The sequence below is a fragment of the Pelodiscus sinensis genome, chromosome 16 (assembly GCF_052426305.1).
Source record: "Pelodiscus sinensis isolate ZL-2025 chromosome 16, ASM5242630v1, whole genome shotgun sequence".
NCBI lineage: Eukaryota > Metazoa > Chordata > Testudines > Trionychidae > Pelodiscus > Pelodiscus sinensis.
Window position 1 is genome coordinate 4,611,475 of NC_143067.1, and position 20,631 is coordinate 4,632,105.

The following is a 20,631-nucleotide window of genomic DNA, read 5'->3' on the forward strand; positions in this document are numbered from 1 at the left end:
AGGCCAGGCCATAGGCGGGGTGGGGGTCGGGGCTGTTCCAAGCAGCCCTCCCCCCCAGTTAACTGGTCCCGCTGGGAAGCGGCCAGTAAGGGGCGCGCTTGCTGGGTAGCGGTTAACCCTTTACATCCCTAACATGGCGGTGACACGGCACCTCCACACGGTGCCCATGACCGATCCATTGGGCTCGGCGGGGACACAGGAAGCCACCACGGGAGTCAGGTCCCCAGAGGCCGGTTCAATACCCCGCTCCTGGCCGGACATCGCCAGCAAACACCAGGCCTTCCCCAGGCACGGCCCAGCTCCCTCGCCCCCCCGGCGGGCTCACGGTTCAGCCGGCTACGGGGCCAGAGCCACACCCACGCCAAGCACCTTGGGTCTGGCTGGAGAAGGCCGAGGCCTCTTCTTCACTTCAATCCACGTCTCCGAATCCAGATCCGGCAGGCTGGCCGACAGGCCTTTGGGCATCGTCTTCAGGTTACTGACCTCCTCGGGCTTGCTGGGCCCAGGGCTGGCGGAGCGGGGAGACCCGGGGGCAGACTCTAGACCCGGCCCGGGGCAGACACGTTTTTCAGCCATGGTGGGGAAACATGTGCGCGCGCGGCCACACCCACCCACCCACACCGGGGGAGCACGTTCTTCCCAACCCCCCCGGAAAGCTGGCCCAGAGGCAAAGCCCTAGCCAGAGAGGCGAGGAGAGAGCTGCCAAGGGGATGGCTCGTGCCGAAGCAGGACTGCCCAAGGCCGCCACGGCTGGGCAGCAAACTGCGCCGTTCGAAGCCCCCCGGGGACGGGAACTCTCGCTCGCCGCCGAGTCTAGGCAGCCCTGAGACATCTCGCCCCACGGCAGGGCCTCTAGGGGACAATGGCAGAAACACGGCCCCGTGTGGGGCTGGAGCCGCTCCTGGGCACCGGGTAACCGGTTAGTCAGTCACGTCCCTCGCCACGAGTTCACAGCGGCCCTGCTCCGCTTCCCTGCGCCCTCGTTCTCCAGGGGCGCGGGGCCAGAAGGGCCGAGGGGCGCAGAGTCCCTCCGGAGGCCTGGCCCATCTGAACGGGCGTTCCCAAGCGCCCCCGCCCTGCCCCCAGGGACACCGCCGTGCCGCGGGACTGGGCCCCGGCCTCCCTCAGGCACCTGCCAACCACTCGCCCACCAGGGCTGAGCCCTTGGGGAGCTCAGCCAAGAGCCGGAGCAGCTGGGAGGCCGGGCCCTGGCTCCTCACCGGAGGACCTGCTGGGCAGGGCAGGGACCAGAGACACTTGCGGCCCTACTGGGAGCGCTGACCCAAGCGCCAACGGCCAACCCAGCCCCAGAGCACTCCTCGCCCGCCCCTGGAAAGCCCCCAAGCGACCAAACCCTCCAACTCCTGCTCCCAGCAAGGGGCCCCCGGCGCCCCCCTTACCCGTCTCCTTCTGGAAGCTCTGCCGGGGGACGAACTCGGGGCAGTTGATGAGCTGAGAGAAGTCGGTCTGCGTGGAGTCCGCCATGGGGGGGCCGGGGAGAGGCCATTTCTCCGGCTGCTCCTTCCTCCTGATCTTCTGGTCCACGATCTCCACCACCTTGCTGTCCTTCAGAGCCTGGGGGCCAAGGCCGCAGAGCGGCGGTAAGTCGGCGACGCCCCCGAGGGGCAGCCGGGGACCCCAGCGGGGCGGCGCCGGAGCCCGGCCGGAGGGGAGCTCTGCCCGGCTAAAGCCCTCACCTTCACAATGAGGCCGACGTCCGTGGTCAGGGCCTGCACCCGGTGGAAGCTGGCGATCAGGGTGATGGGGAGGAAGCCGTCCGTGTCCATCTTGCGCCGCAGGAAGAAATCCCGCTCCAGGTTGTCCACGCTGAAGTAGTACTCGCTGCGCCCCGAGGGGGGAGGGACAGGACCGTCAGCCCCCCGCGCCCCAGCCCCCCGGGAGCCCCGCGCCCCAGCCTGCCCCGTGCCAGCGAGGGACAGAGGCGCCCTGGGAGCCCGGGGCCCAGGAAGTGCAGCGTGATGCTGGAGCCAGCCCCATGTGGCCATGGGCGGAGCCAATCGCTTGGGCCGAGCCAAGCGCTCTCGGGGGGGGGGGGCCCACCGGCTCTGCGTCTCCCCAAGGGGGGAGGGGCCCAGGGAAAGGCACCACCCTTCTGCGGCGCCGCCCCACGGCCGGACCCTCCCGGGGGGCGGAAGGGGGTGCACGGCGACCCAACCCCTCCCCCGACCTAACCCCTCCCCCCACGAAAGAGCCCGGTCGGGTCCGTGGGGTGGGAGAGGATGGAGCTGTTCCAGGCACACCTCAAAATGGCCGCCACCTTAAAAGGGGCAATGCCTGCTCTGCTCTTAAAAGGGCACAGGACCAGAGAGCGGGCAGAGACTTCAGGAGTCCGAGTCCAGCCCCCCGCCCAAGGCAGGGCCAACCCCAACTCCATCCTCCCAGCCACGGCCCTGTCAAGCCAGGACTCAAACACCTCTAGGGATGGAGATTCCACCCCCTCCCCAGGGCCCCCCCGCCCTCCTGGGGAAATCGTTTTTCCTAATATCCAACCCAGACCTCCCCCACGGCAACTTGAGCCCATGGCTCCTTGTTCTGCCCCCACTGAGAACAGCCTCTCGCCAGCCTCTTTGGAACCCCCCTTCAGGTAGCTGAAGGCTGCTCTCAAATCCCCCCTCGCTCTTCTCTTCTGCAGACTAAACAAGCCCAAATCCCCCAGCCTCTCCTCGTAGGTCCTGTGCTCCAGCCCCCGAATCATTTTGGTCGCCCTCCGCTGGACCCTCTCCAGTGCGTCCACGTTGGAGAGCATGAGGGTTTCTCAAAAATCGGGTGTGATGCCGAAAAGTTTGAGAACCACTGATCTAAGGCGAAACCTGGGGGCCCAGAGCCCCAGGTTACGGGGGGACACCGAGGTGCAATAGTCAAGTGCCTGGCTCAAGGGAGTCTCTGGCCGAGCAGGGACCTGACTCAGCCACCAGCCCTGCCCTTCTGGTGTGGGGAGTGCCAAGCCCACAGAAGCCCCGACACCCGGGCCGTGGCAGGAGCCGGCTCCCGAGGCGACGCTGGCCGAGTACCCCAGTGCTACGTTCTGAGCCGACTGCAGCCCCCCGGTCGGCTCAGAGCTTCGCCCACGGCAATGAGACCCCTCCCCTCCGCAGCCCCCGGGGCAGCACTTACATCTGCCGCTTGATGTAGTCCTTGAGCAGCTCCTGGTCCACGCTGTACAGCTCCGTGCTGCTGACGTTATCGAAGTAGTAGGTGATGTTGCTGGCGTACTTCTGGGTGCGCGAGCCCTCCGAGCTGTCGAACTTCCGGTAGCCGTACTGGTAGTCGAAGTGCGCTGAGAGAGCAGGACAAAGGCCGGGCTGTGATCCTCCGGGGTGCTGCTCTGTGGCAACCCAGGCCCTGCCGCCGCTCAAACAGCGGAGCACGGGGAGCTCACGATATCCCAGCGAAGGGCACAACCGCCCCGGGCGGCTCACAGCAGCACTGGACCGCCACGAGGGAGACCTGCATTGGGACCGCGGAGGGGGCCGTTCCGACGGGATTCCTGCCCTGGGGCAATTCCCTAGGCCCTGAATGTGTTCAAAGCCTCGCACACAGAGCCAGGGCTGGCCCTTGCTGGCCAGACACGCCGCCAGCTTCCTCCTTAGAGCGGGCGCCCATCACCCCGGAGGCCTCTCCCCAGGACGGACACATGGCAGAGGACTGAAGCCAGAACTCATGCGCATCTCTGACTGCTTCCCTCCCCGCGTGGAGGGATGGAAAGAGGTGGGGCGAAAATCAGGCACCCCCAGAGTTGTGGGGGAAAAGGTGCTTGTCAATAGTAAGACAAGTTCAGCCAGACACCATCTGGTTTGGGCTGTGTCCACACAAAAGAACCCCAAGGGGGCGCTCTACGAAGACCGGGCGCAGCTGCAACGCCGCCACGCCGGCCCCGCATCACAGGGCAGCTGCAACGCTGCCACGCCGGCCCCGCCACACAGGGCGGCTCGCCACCTTTTCCTTTCACACCGTGGCTTCCGCACTCCCTGCCCCACAGGCCTCCTGTGGCTCTGGAGCCCCCCAGAGCAGCTGTCTCCCCACTCCCCCCCAAGAGCCCCTCCCTAGGAGCAGCTAGTCTGTCTTGCTCTCCGCAGTGACCCCCCTGTACTGGGAGGGGCTGGCGGCTCTGCGGGGACCTGTCCCTCTCCAGGCCTGAGGACACGGGCAGGAGCCTGAGCACCCAGCACTTAGGCTGATCCTCAAAGCGCCGCTGCCAGGCGTCGATGGGGGCGGCTGATCCGGCACGGGCCTGGCTTTCGCCGGTACCAGGTCCGAGTCCCTACTCTGCCAGGCTTCCAGTGGGACCATGGGTCAGTCTCTCTCCCTGGGCCGCAGCCCCCTCTCACGAAGGGGGCCACGTGGGCGTTAGGGGGATGCCCGCCCTGCTCGAAGACCTGGTCCCCCCGGCCCAAGAGTCCTCCTCAGCCAACGCCCAAGTGTGAGCCCACGGACCCCCGGCGCTGGAGCCATTTCTGCAGTGGGGTGCAGAAAGCTACTGACCCCAACTGTGAGCCCTGCAGAGAGTGGAAACCCCTTCGAGCCAGGGGCTGCAGCACCCCCCAGGCCCAGCCCCCTGCAGGACGCTGCCGCCCCCAGAGCATGGGCACCACGTCCCTCCGGGTGTGCAGGGCCGTCTGTGGCCAGCCCGTGCCAAAGGGGCTGCTGATCGCCTGACCCCGCTGGCTTCCCACGCGACCGGGGACGGGATGGTCTCGCTAGGCCCGCACGGTCGGCCTGGGCCGCGCCCTTTCACCTGCCCCCAACTCTTGCAGCCAGGGGCACGGCAGGGCCAGGGCCGCGAGGGACCCCAAATCCGCCCCTCTCCCCGGCTCACACCGGCAGCAGCGGCTCCGGGCCCCTTCCGAACACGCAGCCTCCTGCCCCCCTCTCGCAGGGTTGTACGTACAGCGCGTGCCCCCTCGGCCTCGGCCCCGGCCCCGGCCTCGACCCCGGCCCCTGCCCCGGAAGGCCCCTCGCACGGCTCCGCCCTCGCTCTTGACACTGGAGGTCTCGTCGTGATCCGGCCAGCTCCGCTCGTGCTTGTTGTCCGGGTGCCAGCCTGCAGGGAGGAAACGGGACGGGAGGTCAAAGCGCCCCCTGCTGGCTCTGACGGGGGGGGGGGGGGGGGGGGGGGGTTGCACCGCGCCGCCCAAGGGCGCCTCCCCCAGGCCGACGCTCTGCCCGCCGGCAGGGACCCTGGCCCTGGAAGGAGTCTAGCCAGGGCGGCAGCTACGGCTCCCGTTCAACGAGCCCCGGGGCGATTCCTGCCCCTCGCACGCGCGCCGGCCAGACGGCCTACCCCCGGGCAGGCAGGGAGCGGCCCCCGGGCGCTGAGCCGGGGGGGGGGGGGGGGGGGGGGGAGAGCTACCGCCCGACCCTGCCGCCAGCCCCGCACACCCACCTTTCAACTCGCCGCGGCCGGTGGGCGGGTGCCGGTGCTGCTCGTTCTGCCGGTTGTTCCGAGAGGCCGTCTTGTCCCGGGGCACCTCCGCCTTCATGTCGATTTGCAGAGGGACCCACTTGTGCTTGTTGCCTGCGGGGGGCAGGGGGGGGGACACACAGGACCGGGGCGTGAGCCGCTTCCCAAGGAAGAACGAGTATTCGCCTCCCCCCTGCTCCCTGCACCAGCAGGCAGGGACCCCGAACGCAGCTGCCTCCACCCCCGGCCACAGGCTCCTGCTGGCCCACGGCCCAGAGGCTGCCAAGCCACAGAGCACAGGGCCGAGCGTGGCTCCCCGCTGGGCCATCCCGGCTGCTCCCTTCCCCCGGCTCTGGAGCTCAGGGCCAGGCTAACCCCAAAGCTTTCAGCCCCACGTGCTTGGCTCTCGCCTGCGGCCCCAACCCCCGTCAGGGAGCTCGGGCCCCACGAGGAGACGCCACGACCGTTCTCGACCCCGCTCACGGACGGACTTGGTGCCACGTCCTGGCAGCTCCCCCCCTCCCCAAAAAGTCAGCTCCTGGGGGCAAGGACAACGGCAGCTCCCCCTGCCCAGTCCCCTGCGGAGCCAGGGAAGACGAACTCCAGAGGCAGGTTGTGTGTCCCCAGAGCACAGGAAGGCGTTAAAAAAGCACCGACCCCCAGGAGACCTGCGTACGCCCCTCCCCCCTCACGGGGACAGTCCCTGCAGCAGCCGCCGACCAAGGGCTGCTCTGTGCCGGGGCCAGACGGGGGCACAGCTCCCCCGAGACACACAGCTGGGGGGAGCAAGCCCCCTGCAGAGCAACCTGGCTTCTCTCGGGAAGGTGGATTCACCCCTCCCATGGGGCAGGCCCCACCTGTGGGCCCTGCCGAGGGCCACCGCAGCGCAGCCACGCAAGTGCCCACGTGCCCGGACCCTCTGCTACCCCGGCCACTGGCGACGGGACCGGCCAGGCCAGACGCGGCCGTGCCCAGACCTGCAGGGGGCCCCCCTTGGCCCCAGGGACAAACCCTCCCGCCCTGTCCCTCCTCCTCTGGCATCCCGGCCCCCCTCTCCCCGGAGGTCAGGGGGCTGGGCTAGTCTGGACCAAGCAGGGTCGCTCAGAGCAGACGCCCCGCGAGCCCGTGACGCAGGCGGATCTCGGGCTGGCAGGTGCCGGACGGTTCAGGGCTTCGCCGGCCGGAAGCCAAACCCCCGGAGGCAGGAGACAGACGCCCCAGTTGCGCCCCCGCTGGATTTCAGAGGCAGCCCCGAAGGAGCAGGCTCCCGCCGCCCCGGGTGGCCAGAGCCAACGGGACAGCCAGGGCAGCCTGCCACCAAAGATCACGACCTCCCGTGACCCCCCCCCCCCCCGTCTCACCTTTCTTCTTCTGGGCCAGCTTCTGGCCGTCCTCGTCCCCGTTCTTCTCCTCCCCGGACTCGTCCGACTTGGCGCGCAGGTTCTCCTTGCCCTCGCTCCCGTCCCCCTTCTCCTGCTCCTTCATGTCCTTCTTGGGGGGCAGCTTCCGCAGGGGCGGGGCCTTGGGCGGCTGCTGGGGACACGCGCCAGGCAGGTGAGGCAAAGGCCGGGGGGCTCCAGACCTCGGCAGGGGCAGCCGATCTAGCCCCACAGCAGGGAAGCTGGAAGGAGGGCTGCTAGTCCGGGGGGAGGGGGCGGGGGAGGGGAGAGACACACCCCGCCCCCCCCCCCCCCGGCCCCATCTGGTCCTGGTGGAGTGGCCCAACTAGCAAGGGCTTGAGGACTGGTCGGCACAAGCTCCGTCGTCACCCCCCCGCCGCCCCGTGCAGCATGGTACGGACACGAGTCCAGCCCCGCCCCGCCCGCCCCAGGGAGGGACCAGCTGGGATGCTCAGAGCCGCCCGGTGCATCGAGATGCTGGGTCTCCCCGCCGGGATGGGGCAGGCCGGGGAGCAACGGGGACGGGCAGCAGCTCGTGCCCGGCCGGGAAGCCAGCGCTGCAAGGAAGGAGTCCAAAAATAGCAGGGCTTTGCTGCTCAGCCCGGAGCTCTCTGCTTTCACCTGGGAAACTTGACCCCTGCCACCCGGGCGCCGGCTTCTTGCGCGCCCCTGCCCCACTGGGCGCAGCCGGCGTTCAGAACGGGCGCCCGGGCCCAGAATAGCCGCGCCGCGCCCGGGCACCCCGCCGGCGGGGAATCCCTAAAAGGAAATCCTCGCACCCGGGGCCACGGCGCGCTATTCCTGGCCACCGCTGGCCCCGAGAGGCCAGCGCGACAGCCGGAGAGGCAGGGCCCACAGGGCCGTCCCCCTCAGCTCCAGCTCTGACCCACACGCCACCGCTAAGCCGTGCCCCGAGGGGCTCTGCCATGGACTGTGCTCGGCAGCATGAACGGGGAGCGGGGAACGGCCAGCCAGGGCCTGCTCCTGTGCACGAGGAGAGCGTGAGCCTTCCTGGTACCCAGGCAGCTCCCGGGGCAGGACGAAGGGAGCTCTGGCCAGGCCCGCAGAGCCGCTCTCTGTGCCGACACCCCGCGGGGGGGCTGCTTAAGGCCGGCCTGAAAGGGCGATTTTAACCAGCACGGGGTCTCTGGCTTCACACCCGGATCACGTGCTCGTGGCCTGCCGAGGCCCCAGCCTCTGCTTCCGAGCGTGGCAGGCAGGGGGCCGTACAAAGGCAACGGCTCCACCTCCCGAGTTCACGAGAGACGACCCCGGTGCAGAGCCGGGAGAGGGAGGAACTCCAGGCTGGGAGGGGGGCTGCCGCGGAGATGCCGGCTCTCCCGTGCCTCGGGGAGCGGCACGTTGCGGGACTGGCGCCAGGCCAGCCGCGCACGCCGGCGATGGGCTCCGTACCCCCTGGCTCGAGCAGGCTGCGGGAGCCGGGGCCGTTCCGAGCCACGGGGAGGCCGGGCTCCAAGCGGATTCACCCCGCCAGGCCCAAGGGCCCCGCTAACAGCCACGCGTCTCCACAGGAGGCAGCTCCAAGAGCTTCCAACCCACGCGAGCAGCGGGCAGGCCGCACGCAACGCGCCTCCCCGGCCGCTCACACCGGGACTGCAGCTGTGCGGAGCCTCATTTCCAGAAGGGGGAAGCCGAGCCAAATCTCAAATCCGAGCCGGTCAAAGCGACCTCTGGCCCAAGCTAGGCAGCACCCTGTCCCCCCCTCCCGCCCCTGCTGGGTTGAGCGCACAGTTCGGACACACATCCTGCCCCGCCCTTCCGAGCCAAACACTGACGCCTCCGGAGCCGGACGGCGCAGCCATCGAGCAAGGAGGGGAACAGGCCGGGCAGATTCGACAGGTCGTTTTTAAGAGACGGCTCCCTTCGCACCGGTGCAGGGACCCGCTCGACACATCCAGCTAACGCTGCGCCCTCGGGGAGAGGCTGAGCGCAGCCTCAGCCCGCGGTGCTCAGTCAATTTCAGGGCCCCGCCACCGCGCCCCGCGGGTCACAGGGAACGGCCAATCCCGGGCCGATTTCACGCTGCCGCTGGGTGAGCAGCTGAGACCGGCACTGGGTAAAAGGTCTTTATAAGACACATTAACCAAGAGACCATGGCTGCTCCTTTCCAGTAACCAGAGGGCGCTTCCGACTCAGGAATCCACCAGCAGGAGCCGACTGGAGACAGACTCTCCCAGGCAGGGTGCAGACACATCACCTTGCGAGGAATCTAAGCAACAGCCGGTGAGCAGTTTGTTTCCAGACCTGCCTGTGGGCAGCAGGGGCCCTGCAAGTCCTCTGGCCCCCGGAAGGCTGTCAAGACCAGCGAACCAGAGAGACTGAGGGGACCCATGAAAGGGGAGCAGAGCACAGAGATGTGGAAGGGGGTGGGCAGCCCAGGGAAGAGGAGCAGCAGCTGAAGGCTAACGGGGCAGGTGGTAGAAAGCAGTACGGAGAGTAAGCGAGCGAGCAAGAGGAAAACCGGCCCCGAGAAGGGCGCAGGGAAACAGGCCGACCTTGTCATGATTATGAGGGTTAGCCAGCAGCCTGGGCATTAAGGGGTTAACTACACCTAGCCAGGTGGAGTGGCCAATAGGAATGTAGGTGGGACTTTTCAAACTGGGACAAAGGAATTTGGGTTTTTTTCTTTTCTCCCTTTGGTCTCTCTGAGAGTTCTCTGCAGCTAGAGAGGGACAAGCATGCCTCTCTCTCTCTCTCTCTCTCCAAGGCACCATTCTTCATTTTCTGTACGTAGGGTAAAGTTTAGGTAGTTTCGTTAGGTTTTATTGTGTTATGGATTGGGTATGGGATCTGAGATCTGGCACTGCTTAAAAGATGGTTTGGCTTTTCTTTGTAACTAAGTTCTAGGCCCATGGAGTTTCTCCATGAGTATATTTTGTTACCTTCCTCTCCAGTCATTATACTTGCAACCAGAATATTGTTGTAATAATAAAAGTTCTTTCTTTTCTTTTATTAACCTGGCAGTGGTTAATGGTGTGCCCTGATTTTTGTCTTAGGGGGAAGATTTCCCAAATGATCTTTCCCCTGGTTTCTTTAGCAACATTTGGGTGGTGGCAGCGGAAGTTTTATTCCCAAGATCTAGGTTTTTAAGATCTTGGGGGAAGTTTTATACCAAAGCCTGGTAGATAAGGCTTTAGGGTACACTTGCTGGCCCCCACTTCTGCATTTATCATGCCAGAGTGGGGAAGGAGCCATGACAGACCTGTCTGGAGGGAAAGCAAAGCGAAGGAAAGCAACTCGCACCCTCCCCTGTTAAAGGCGTTCGAATCTGCGGCACCGAGAAGTCCAGGTAAGACCCACACCCACAGGGCACAGCTGTGCGCGGCTAGCGTCCCAGGGAGCAGCCGCCTGGCTTTTCCCACCGCGGCGGGTAGGACCACGACGGGGCTGGCCGGCAACTCTCCCAGACCCTGATCCAACCGTCTGCGCTGTCATCGGTCACAGGCACTGGGGCGGGACGAAGGGGACTGCAGCTGGCAGAGCATTTCGGAGAGAAAAGCCCACAGGGAACCGGTCCAGAGCTCTCTGCCTTCAGACCCACGTGGGGCCCCCCTCGTTGGCCAGGGAAAGCGCCCAAGTCGCTGCACGGGACAGCGGTGGGTTCCCAGCGCCGGGCTGCTTACCTGCACGCTCTTGTGGGCTATTTCTCCAGGGGTCGGCCAGTTCGTGGCATCACCGAAGTCGCCGACCTTCATTCAAGCACAAAACAGAGAGCGGGTCAGTGCAGCGAGCTCAAGCCCTGGCTCGGAACGGCTGCCCCCTTGCGTCCAACAGGCCCGTCTCCCCCTCCCCTGCCAGAGCACACGGCCCCAGCTGGGGACCGGACCGGCCGCCCCTCTCCCCAGATGCTTCCGAGAAAGCGACAAGAAACATCTCTGGTGGAGCAACAGGCCCGAGGGGGAGACTGCTGCCTACACAGCATCGCGGAGCTGGAAGAGACCTCACCGAGTCCAGCCCCCCCCGGGATCAGAGTGGGCTTCGTGCCCTGAAGCCTTGGGGCTTCCGATTCTTAGAATCCCGTCTCAGAACCGTGGCTCGTGCTGATCCACAGAATCCCTCTTCAACCCTATTTCGCTTGATCTCGACCTCCTGGGCAGCGAGCTGCAAGGGCCACGTAGCCGCGCCCTGGCCGAGGCTTTGACAGGCGCTGCCTTGGGGGCGGAGGATGGCCCCTTATTCTTGCAAGCCAGACTCACGCCGGGCAGGCCGCGGTGCCTTCCTGCTTCCCGCTGGTGGAGGAGCCTGCTCCGGCTACCAGCCCTGCGCCTCCCAGCTCCGACACCCGCTCAGAGCTACGAGGGCGAGGTCCGAGCCCGGCCCGACGGCTCACCCAGACGAGCCATGCAGCAAACACAGCCAGCCGCTTCCCACGCTGCTCTTTGCACCCTCGCTACCGTGGGCCTGCCCGACCGCCTGGCCATCTCGTTACCCGGCTCCAAATCCCCTGGATTTCTGCAGTCGGCTGCCTGGAACGCCTCCCTTGCTCGGTGCCGCCCGGCGGGGTCAGACCACAGCGGCCAGGCTCCGGGGTTTCCTGCTCCCCCTTGCCCGGGGCTCGGAAGGGCGCGGGGGCTGGCCGTGCCGTTCATCCGGCTGGGCACCGCGGGAAGTCCTGCCACCTGGCGGCAGAGGACCCCGGGAGCGCGCCCAGGAACAGCATAACAGCCATCAAGCGCCGCCAGCTCCTCGTGCCAGCAGCAGCCCAGAGCACTGTGCTCAGCGGAGGGCAGGAGCAGGCATCTGGTTTCAATCCCGCCCCCACGGCCACTCTCCGCCACCCTTCACGCGCCTTCCCTGGCCGGGGAAGCCTCTGGCTTCGTAGGCAGCTCCCCAGCGTACTGGCGAGTCTGCAAGCCGGGCTCTGGGAGAACAAGAGGGGCCGGGCGGGGACAAACGGGAGGGACACTCGGGCGGGGAAAGCTGCCGGAAGAGCACGCTCTGGGCAAGCGCCGCAGCTCGCCGAGGATCAGCAGCCAGAGGGGAGCGCGGGACCCCGGAGCACTCAGGGAGGAGGCACACGACACCTCGGGCAACGGTCTGATGCTCTCCAGCAGAGGACTTGGATTGTTTAAAAACGAGAGTCAGAACACCATGGACGGCCAGGCTGGGTCAGACCAAAGGCCCATCCGGCCCAGGGTCCTGCCTGCCGACAGCGGCCAGCACCAGCTGCCCCAGAGGGAGGGACCAGGGAGCCATCCAGAGATCCTTCCCCCGGCGCCCATTCCCAGCCCCAGACCAACAGAGGCCAGGGACACCAGCCGCCGACGGACCCAACCTCCATGAATCTCTCTGGCTCTTTTCTGAACCCTGTTCAAGTCCCCAGGCTGCACGCGGCGCCGGAAAGCGGCAGCGCCACGCGCAGCCCGGATCAGCCGGGGATCCACGCGGCGCCGGAAAGCGGCAGCGCCACACGCAGCCCGGATCAGCCGGGGATCCACGCGGCGCCGGAAAGCGGCAGCGCCACGCGCAGCCCGGATCAGCCGGGGATCCACGCGGCGCCGGAAAGCGGCAGCGCCACGCGCAGCCCGGATCAGCCGGGGATCCACGCGGCGCCGGAAAGCGGCAGCGCCACGCGCAGCCCGGATCAGCCGGGGATCCACGCGGCGCCGGAAAGCGGCAGCGCCACGCGCAGCCCGGATCAGCCGGGGATCCACGCGGCGCCGGAAAGCGGCAGCGCCACGCGCAGCCCGGATCAGCCGGGGATCCACGCGGCGCCGGAAAGCGGCAGCGCCACGCGCAGCCCGGATCAGCCGGGGATCCACGCGGCGCCGGAAAGCGGCAGCGCCCCACGCAGCCCGGATCAGCCGGGGATCCACGCGGCGCCGGAAAGCGGCAGCGCCCCGCGCAGCCCGGATCAGCCGGGGATCCACGCGGCGCCGGAAAGCGGCAGCGCCACACGCAGCCCGGATCAGCCGGGGATCCACACGGCGCCGGAAAGCGGCAGCGCCACACGCAGCCCGGATCAGCCGGGGATCCACCCGGCGCTTTCGCCGGGCTGCTGCTACACCTGGAAGGCAGCGCCGCCCGACCGACCCATCCAATAGTCCCTGCAAAATGCGTCAACTCTTTCATTACTCGTTTAGTCGATATTTGACATCCTTACCCGTAACTGCAGGGTGCCCAGGTGAGTCGTTGTCCCTGGCTGCCAGGGAGTGCAAACGTGCCCTGGTCAGACCCCCCAGCCTGCTCCCCGGGGGCTTAACAAAACACTGCGCCATCTGGCACAGGAGGTACTGCGGCCTAGTGGACAGAGCAGCCATCTGGGAGTCAGGAGACCTGGGTTCTAGTCCTAGCTCTGTCACTGAGCTGCCAGGTGATCCGGGGCAAGTCTCGTCCCCCTTAATGATTTGCCTGCCCTGTTTAAGACTATTTGCTCTGGGGAGCAGGGACTGCGGTTCCCTACTAGGGAGGTAAGAGCGTAGCCATGTAAACAGGTAAACAACAACATGGCCCCACACAGCTCCCAATTTGCCTCCTGGGGAGCTGCCCCTGCACTAAAACGATGAGGGGTTTGGAACGGGTCCCATATGAGGAGATTAAAGAGAGCAGGACTTTTCAGCTTGGAAAAGAGGAGACTAAGGGGGGATATGATAGAGGGCTATAAAATCATGAGTGGTGCGGAGAAAGTGAATAAGGAAAAGTTATTTACTTGTTCCCATAATATAAGAACTAGGGGTCACCAAATGAAATTAACGGGCAACAAGTTTCAACAAACCAAAGGAAGTTCTTCTTCACTCAGCGCAGAGTCAACCTGTGGAACTCCTTGCCTGAGGAGGTTGTGAAGGCCAGGACTATAACAGGGTTTAAAAGAGAACTAGATAAATTCATGGAGGTTAAGTCCATTAATGGAGGTTTAAGTCTGGAGCCTCTGTCTGCCAGAGGGTGGAGATGGATGGCAGGAGAGAGATCGCGTGATCATTCCCTGTTCGATTCACTCCCACTGGGGCACCTGGCATTGGTCTGACCGACCTAGTATGGCCGTTCTTATGTCCTCTGTATCTGAGGCAGCAGGGCAGGACAGCAGCCAGCCCCCTGGAGCAGGGCGGCACCGGTTCCCGGGGAGCTGGCTGCCACTCCATGTGTAACTAACATTTTCAGCCTGTTACACGGTCGATCAATGACACATCCGTACAGACACAGCACACTGGGCCTCTAAACGGTCCTGCAGTGCATACAGCCAGCAGCGCGAGCCAGATTCACCCCGCTCCCAGCAAGAGGCAGACGTACCTTGCTTCCTTTCCGCTGCCTGGGGTTTGCCGCCTTCACCACTTTGGCTGGAGTGGTCTGTTCTGTGAAAGGAGAAACCGAGGCATTAATACCCGAATGCCACGGGGGGCTAGAGCACTCACCCAACGGGCAGGAGAGAGAGGAGGTCACATAGCCAAGTTCCTGACCCGCCGGGGCCAGAGTCCCTCCCCCGATCTGCTCAAGGGCTCCTTTTCCCCACCGTGCCTGGAGGGAAGTCGCCCGTCTCAGAGCTACGTGGGTAGGTCTGCACGCCCCCTTCCATACACACGCCAGTCAGCCAGCCAGGGTCGGGTCCAAGCCCTGGCACCGTGCAACCTGGGAGCAGGTCTAGGTGCCGAGCCGAGTCCGCACAGCGCAGGACGACGTGTTAGTCCAGCTGAGACCAACCCCAGCCCTGGGATACCAGCTACCAATCCAGCACAGACGGGCACTCCGCCCCGGCACTAGGAACAGATCGCGGCCCGGCCTTCGCGCACGGCACAGACCTGCCGCGCACAGCCGTACCCAGAAGCAACCGCCCCCCGGGAGAGGAGGAGATGCCAGGAGGAAGTGGAATCAAGGGGACAGGTTGGATGGATCGGTCCCCTCTGCCATCGCCTAAAACAAGCCAGCTCCCTCCCCGGAGAGTCCCCCAGCCCCCTCCCTCTGCAGGCAGGGCAGAAAGACTCAAACCTCCACAGAGACTGGTGTATCCGGGAGGGACCCCCAACCCCACCCGGCCGTTACGGTCCCAGTAGCTCCCCCCCACACTGCAATCCCGCGCCCTGAATTCAATGAGACCCTCCACAACCCATGTGGCCCACTAATGTCACAGCTAGGCCCTCAGGTGCCCCGCAGCACCCTCAGCAGGACAGCACTAGGAGAGGCCCGCTCCCTCTTCCCCAGCTAGCAGGAGGGAGGCTAAAGGAACAAGCACAGGGGGCCAGGTCCTCATTTCCGTCTGCGAGGAGGGAACACGGCTCCCTGGCCGGGCAGAGGTGGCAGAAGCACGGTGTGGAGAGGAGGGGAGGGGTGGCTTTGAGAAGGGCTGCACTCCGGCCGTGAGCCTCAAGCTCTCTGCTCCACGAAGATGTAGCTGGAGAGAGCGTCCGGCACGGCCCCATCGCCAATCGCCATCTCCGGACAAAGGGATCGAGGACGCGTTCGCCATGCCAAAGGGGAGATGAGAGCCCCCCCCCCCCGCCCACACACACACTGACAGCGGAGGGAGCATGACCCAGCCAGCTGGTGCATGGCCTGGTTACCAACATAGGCACGCGGCCGCCAGGGAGCCATGATGGGGAGGAACTGAGGCGGCCGAAGCCAGCCTGGCGGGCCCAATGCGGTGGCAGGAGAGGGCGTTAAACAACGTGCAGCCGCTTGCCAGGGCTGGGTCGCAAAGATCTCAAGGGGTTTTTTAAACCAACGTGCAGGGAGACCTGCCAGCGAGGCCCGTCCCGCCCACGGCGCATGCCGGACCGACCCCTGCCTGGGTTAGGGATGTGAACGTTTCACCAGATAACCGGTGGGGGCTGGTGCAGCTCCCCTTCCGCCATGGGCAGCTCAACCCCACAGGCCCTGCCCTGGCCTCCAGAGCGGCTGCTGCCCACGAGTTCCAGACGCCCATCCGTGGTGGGGTGGGGGGAGGAGAGGCTGCCGCTGCAGCCCCCCTTAATTGCTGAACCGGTTACACGGGATTTTACATCCCTAGCCTGGATTGTCTGCACTAACCCAAGCTTCCTCTGTACTGGGCCCACGGGGCGGCTCTGGTGCCCGTGGACGCAGGGTGCCAGGGAGCGTTGGCACCACGTCACCGAAGGCTCGGGCTGGCCACTCCTGGCTGATTCCTGGGAGCACAAAGGCTGCTGAGCGGGTCCCGGCACCACCCGTAAGTAGCTCCTGTTACCCGTCTGCACGGGCCTGTCAGAGCCACGCACCAATTCCAACGTAGACCAGGGCCTGAATCCCGCGGCCCTGTCGGCGCATTTATCCCACACCCGGCCCAGGACCACGCGCCGCACTGGACCGTGTCCAGCGCTGCTACTCGCCGGCACGCACAGGGACGGAGAGAAAACCAGCCCAGCCAACGTGCGGGGGACACAGTCCCCGCCCACGCCGGCCCTGCAGAAAGCCACCCGGCCCAAACGGGTACGCTGCAGGCACTGATAGGGCAGCTCGCACCCTGAGGAGAGGGCGGGGTCCCCTTCAGCTAGAAGCCTGCTCCAAATGCAAAGTCACCGGAGTGCACCATTTGCTGGGCTCAAACAGCCTGGACTCCAGTGCTGCACCGAGCTCCAAGGCGCAGCTCCGTGGAGGGACACCGGCAACGCCCGCCTGGATTACCACGGGCCTGCTTAGTATTACTGGCCCGGCCGGGGCCAGAACGCAGCCTGGGCCCAGCGCGCTAGGCGCTGTACAAACACTGCCCCGAGAAGGTCCCCACCCCGCACTGCCGAAAGACACAGGGTGGGAAGGGCCCGAGGAAAAAAAAAAAAAAAAAAAAGTGATTTTTGCTCCAGACCAAGTCAGAGACGGGGTGAGGGACACGCAGGCTCAAGTCACAGCCCACGGCTCTCTCCACCACCCCGCCCTCGCTCGTGGGGAATTCCCAGGCACAGCCCCGCTGCTTCTGGGCCTGGCTGTTTCCTGGCAGGACATTTCAGTGGGGGGAGAGAACGCGACCCCTGCTTCGGCTTTCCGGAATGGCTTGAGCACAGCGTCCGAGGCGGGGGAGTCCCCGCGGGCTGTCAGGACCTTTCGACTAAGTGCTACTGCAGCCGCTGGAAGGGACACCAGGGACACCCCGCTCCCCAGAGGAGCTAGCCTTTGCAACCGGCTTTGGAGATCCATCGCGCGGCAGAGTGAGGCCCGGCAACCGCGGGTAAAAACAACCACCGTGTAGAACCCTGCCGGCGACACTGCGCAGCGTTTGGCCCGTGGATGGGGGGGGGGGGTGCTGCCGACCACCACCCCACCCGGGAATCTCAGCCACCAGCCCAGAGCCGGGCCAGCAGGCCCCAGGTGGAGTTTAATCGTAAAGGGAGATGGAGAAGCATCAAGCGCAGTAGTTACCCGGTGACACGTTCACAGCCCCGCTTACCGCCTGCTTGGGGAAATCACCACGGGGCTTAGCCAGCCCGACTTCGCCTTCCACAAGCGGCTGACAACGGCTTGACTCAATCCACAGAGCTGGCCAGACCCTGGCGCCGCGGCACTGGCTGTGCAGGTGACGGCCTGCTCAGCGGCTTGCAAGGAGCCGCCTGGCAGACAGGGCGGAAGAGGCCGTAACCCCCACGGCGTCTGCTGGGCCCGGGCGTTTCAAAAGCACCTAAGATAGCTGGTGCTCTTTGCCCGCTGAAATCCAACGGGAGTTGGGCCCCCTGCACTCCCAACTCCCTTTGGCTCCTTGCAAAAGGCCAGCACTTGAAGGGTCTAACAAGATTTCTAATGCAGATATTTGGACAGGGACCTCACCCCCGTCATCCCCCTGGCCTTCGGGGACCACTTACTCATGTTCTGCGCGGTGCCTGGGCGCAGGCACGAGGAGTCTACAGGGCTCGGCTCCCCCTCCCCACAATCATCCAGCTACTCCGGCAGCTCCCAGGGCAGGGACGTGCCGCTGCAGCAGCGAGGTTGGCCCAGCCGTAGGCGGTCGGCCATTCTAGCAGCCTGCCAAGGCCGGCCCAAGGAAGGAGCTAGAGAGAGTTCATCTCTCGGCCAAACCGGAACACAACTGAACTGGAGAAAAGCGCCACTTCTGCATCCCCAGGGGCCTTCCCCCGTGAATACTGCAGGCCTGCTGCAAACAAGGGAGAGGCAAGTGCGCCTTGAGGAATCCTTTGTACAGGGAAGCGTTTCGGCACCTTGCCTGTACAACACGATCTAGCAAACTGCTGGGACGGGGTGTTTCAAAGAGTGCTCTCTCTAGACCGCTTATTCCTGCACTATCTATTCAGAGGGTGGTGCAAGAATTCCTGAGCAGCAGCTACCAGAGGCGGGACAGCAGACTAGAGACTTGCCATGTTGGATCAGACCAATTTGCACTCACTCAAGAGTCGCCCTGGCTAGGCGACTCAGGCAGCAGCTGCTTGATGGAGCAAGTGGGGTGCGGCGCTCGTGCTCTTTTAGGTATATCCCGAATCAGCCTGTTTAATCCTGGTGGTTTTGTATGTTTGTGGCGCTCTCTTACTCCAACACCCACAGGACACTTTGGAGAAAGGAGGTCTGTGTTAAGTCAAAAGCAACTTCTCTCTCGCCCTTCATCTCTGCAACCAAGGGAATTGGCAGCAGGACCCAGACAGGTACACTAAGACTCCCGCAAAAACAAGGAAGAACAGATCCCCCACACAGGATATTTCTACAAAGCAAGTAAAATCATTTTTCAGAGTCTTTAATCAGCTTTATACAGTCTAAAAGCAAAACCAGCCAGAGGCCCATGGTGTGTCACACTCTTTCAGCACGTCAAGTGAGAATTAGAAACCATCCTTAACTTAAGCCAAATGTGCCCCACTTACAGCCACCTGTGCAAACCCTTAGTCCAGACACAACGCCACCGTTATCTGTCCCAGTGCAATGCAGCTTCGTTGCGTGGGAAACACAAACTGTGGCTTGGCCCATCTCCACTAGCAGACTGCACCAGTGTGGACACAGTCTGAAATCCCCAGAAAACGAGGTGGGACAGTCCCAAAGGATGAAGCTGCCACAGGCACTGCACAGTTACAGAAGTGTGGTGCCTAACCCACCATCTACAATCGGCCCCTGCACCAGGTAGGGAATGCAATGCCAATTTTTAAAGAAGGCTCCAGAGGTGATCCTGGCAATTACGGCTGGTACACCTAACTTCAGTATCAGGCAGGGATGTAAAGAGGTAACCAGCTAACTAGTACCTGGCCCAGTCAGAGCAGCCTCCGTCCACGGAGCGCTGCCAGCCGGTTAACCAGATCATTTACACAGTTTTAAAATGTTAAAAACAAGTGTAACATCCCCAGGACCAGCTGAAATGCTAGTAAAGAGCAGAACTATCAGACACACAGATTAACACCATTTGTTGGGGAGGGGAAGAGGAAGAGTCAACATGGTTAGTGTAACGGGAAATCATAGAATACGAGGGCTGGAAGGGGCCTCGAGAGGTCATCGAGTCCAGTCCCCTGCCTCACCAAGCCACTAGACCTCAGAGAGGGTCAAAAAGCGGAGGAGGGTGAACCACAGGGTACAGGGTACTTGGGAGTTTCAGAAAGCCTTTGTTGAGAGATCACTCACCAAAAACCTCTTAAGCACAGTGGACAGCCCTGGAATAAGAGGAAAGATCCTCTCAGAGATCAGAAGCCGAAGCAGAGGGTAGGCACCGATAGTCAGTGTTCAGAATGGAAAGAGGGTAAATAATGGAGACGCCCAAGGATCAGTACTAGGACAAATGCTTTTTAAACACATCTGGAAACGGAGGCCAACAGCGAGACTGCCGAGTTTGCAAATGGCACAAACATTCCAGGTAGTTGAGACCAAAGCTGACTGCAAAAAATTACAAAGGGATCTGAAAAAACTGGGTGCCGGGGCAGCAAGACGGCAAGTGGAATTCAATGCTGAGAAACACAAGGTAACGCACGCTGGAAAACACAACCCCAACTACTCCTACAAAAGAGATCTTGGTGCCGCAGGATACTTCTTTGAAAACATCTGCTCTGTGTGCAGCAGCTGTCAAAAGATAACACTGTTCAGAAACGGATAGATAAGAGAACACACCACTTTACCACTATATAAACCCATGGTACGCCCACTGGAAGTAGTACAGAGAAGAGCACCAAAAATAGTGAGAGGTATGGAACAGGAGAGGAGATGTCTAAGCTGCACAATCCCACTCTTGTTAAAGAGCGGACTAAATGGGATATGGATGAGGTCTATAGTATCATGACTGGTGTGTAGAAGATGCACAAGGCCGTGTAACTTACCCCTTCACACAATACACAAACTTGAGGTCACTTAAGGAAGTTAGGAGTCAGCAAGTTTAACACAAGATAGGAAGCATTTCTTTACACGATGCAGAATCAACCGGTGGAACTCACTGCCGAGGGATATTGTGAATGCCAGAAATTTACAGTGAGGGTCGAAAAAGAACTAGATAAGTTAATGGAAAAGGATGAATCCATCAACGGCTATTAGCCAAAACAATCAGAAATGCAACCCCATCTTACGGGTGTCCCTAAACCCGACTGCCAGACACTGGGACTGGACGGATCACTCGTTAAATCCCCCGTTCTGCTCGTTCGCTCTGGGGCCCCTGGCACTAGCCCGTCAAAAGACAGGACTCCAGACTGGATGGCCCACTGCTACGACCCACTCTGGCTGTTCTTGTGCACATGCAGGCTAGGGATGGGAATGTTTCACCAGTTAACTGCTTAAACTTACCCTTAACGGGTGAGGGTTAAGGTTAACCGGTGGGGGCTGGAGGGAGGGGGCACCACAGAGGGGGCTGCTCCGAGCACTCATCCTGAGCTGCAGAAAGACTCATTTCCACCAGCCAGGGACTTGGCTGGAAGTGTGGCTCTTTGTTGGGAGGGGATTAAG

General features: G+C 63.5%; 1 protein-coding gene across 2 annotated transcripts in view; it reads right to left on the reverse strand.

The window, feature by feature from the left end:
- The window catches only part of LARP1 (La ribonucleoprotein 1, translational regulator), a 72,168-nt gene that overhangs the window by 12,738 nt on the left and 38,799 nt on the right, over positions 1 to 20,631 (reverse strand). The window contains exons 2-10 of one of the 2 annotated variants that reach the window (XM_075900603.2): positions 14,071 to 14,132; positions 10,467 to 10,532; positions 6,784 to 6,952; positions 5,405 to 5,536; positions 4,910 to 5,062; positions 3,136 to 3,298; positions 1,698 to 1,842; positions 1,401 to 1,575; positions 370 to 539 (exon numbers count right to left, since the gene is read on the reverse strand). In XM_075900603.2, coding sequence (XP_075756718.1) covers positions 370 to 539; positions 1,401 to 1,575; positions 1,698 to 1,842; positions 3,136 to 3,298; positions 4,910 to 5,062; positions 5,405 to 5,536; positions 6,784 to 6,952; positions 10,467 to 10,532; positions 14,071 to 14,132 — 1,235 coding nt within the window. Of the gene's footprint in view, positions 1 to 369; positions 540 to 1,400; positions 1,576 to 1,697; positions 1,843 to 3,135; positions 3,299 to 4,909; positions 5,063 to 5,404; positions 5,537 to 6,783; positions 6,956 to 10,466; positions 10,533 to 14,070; positions 14,133 to 20,631 lie in introns of both variants that reach the window. The other variant, XM_075900602.2, reaches the window with a different exon arrangement.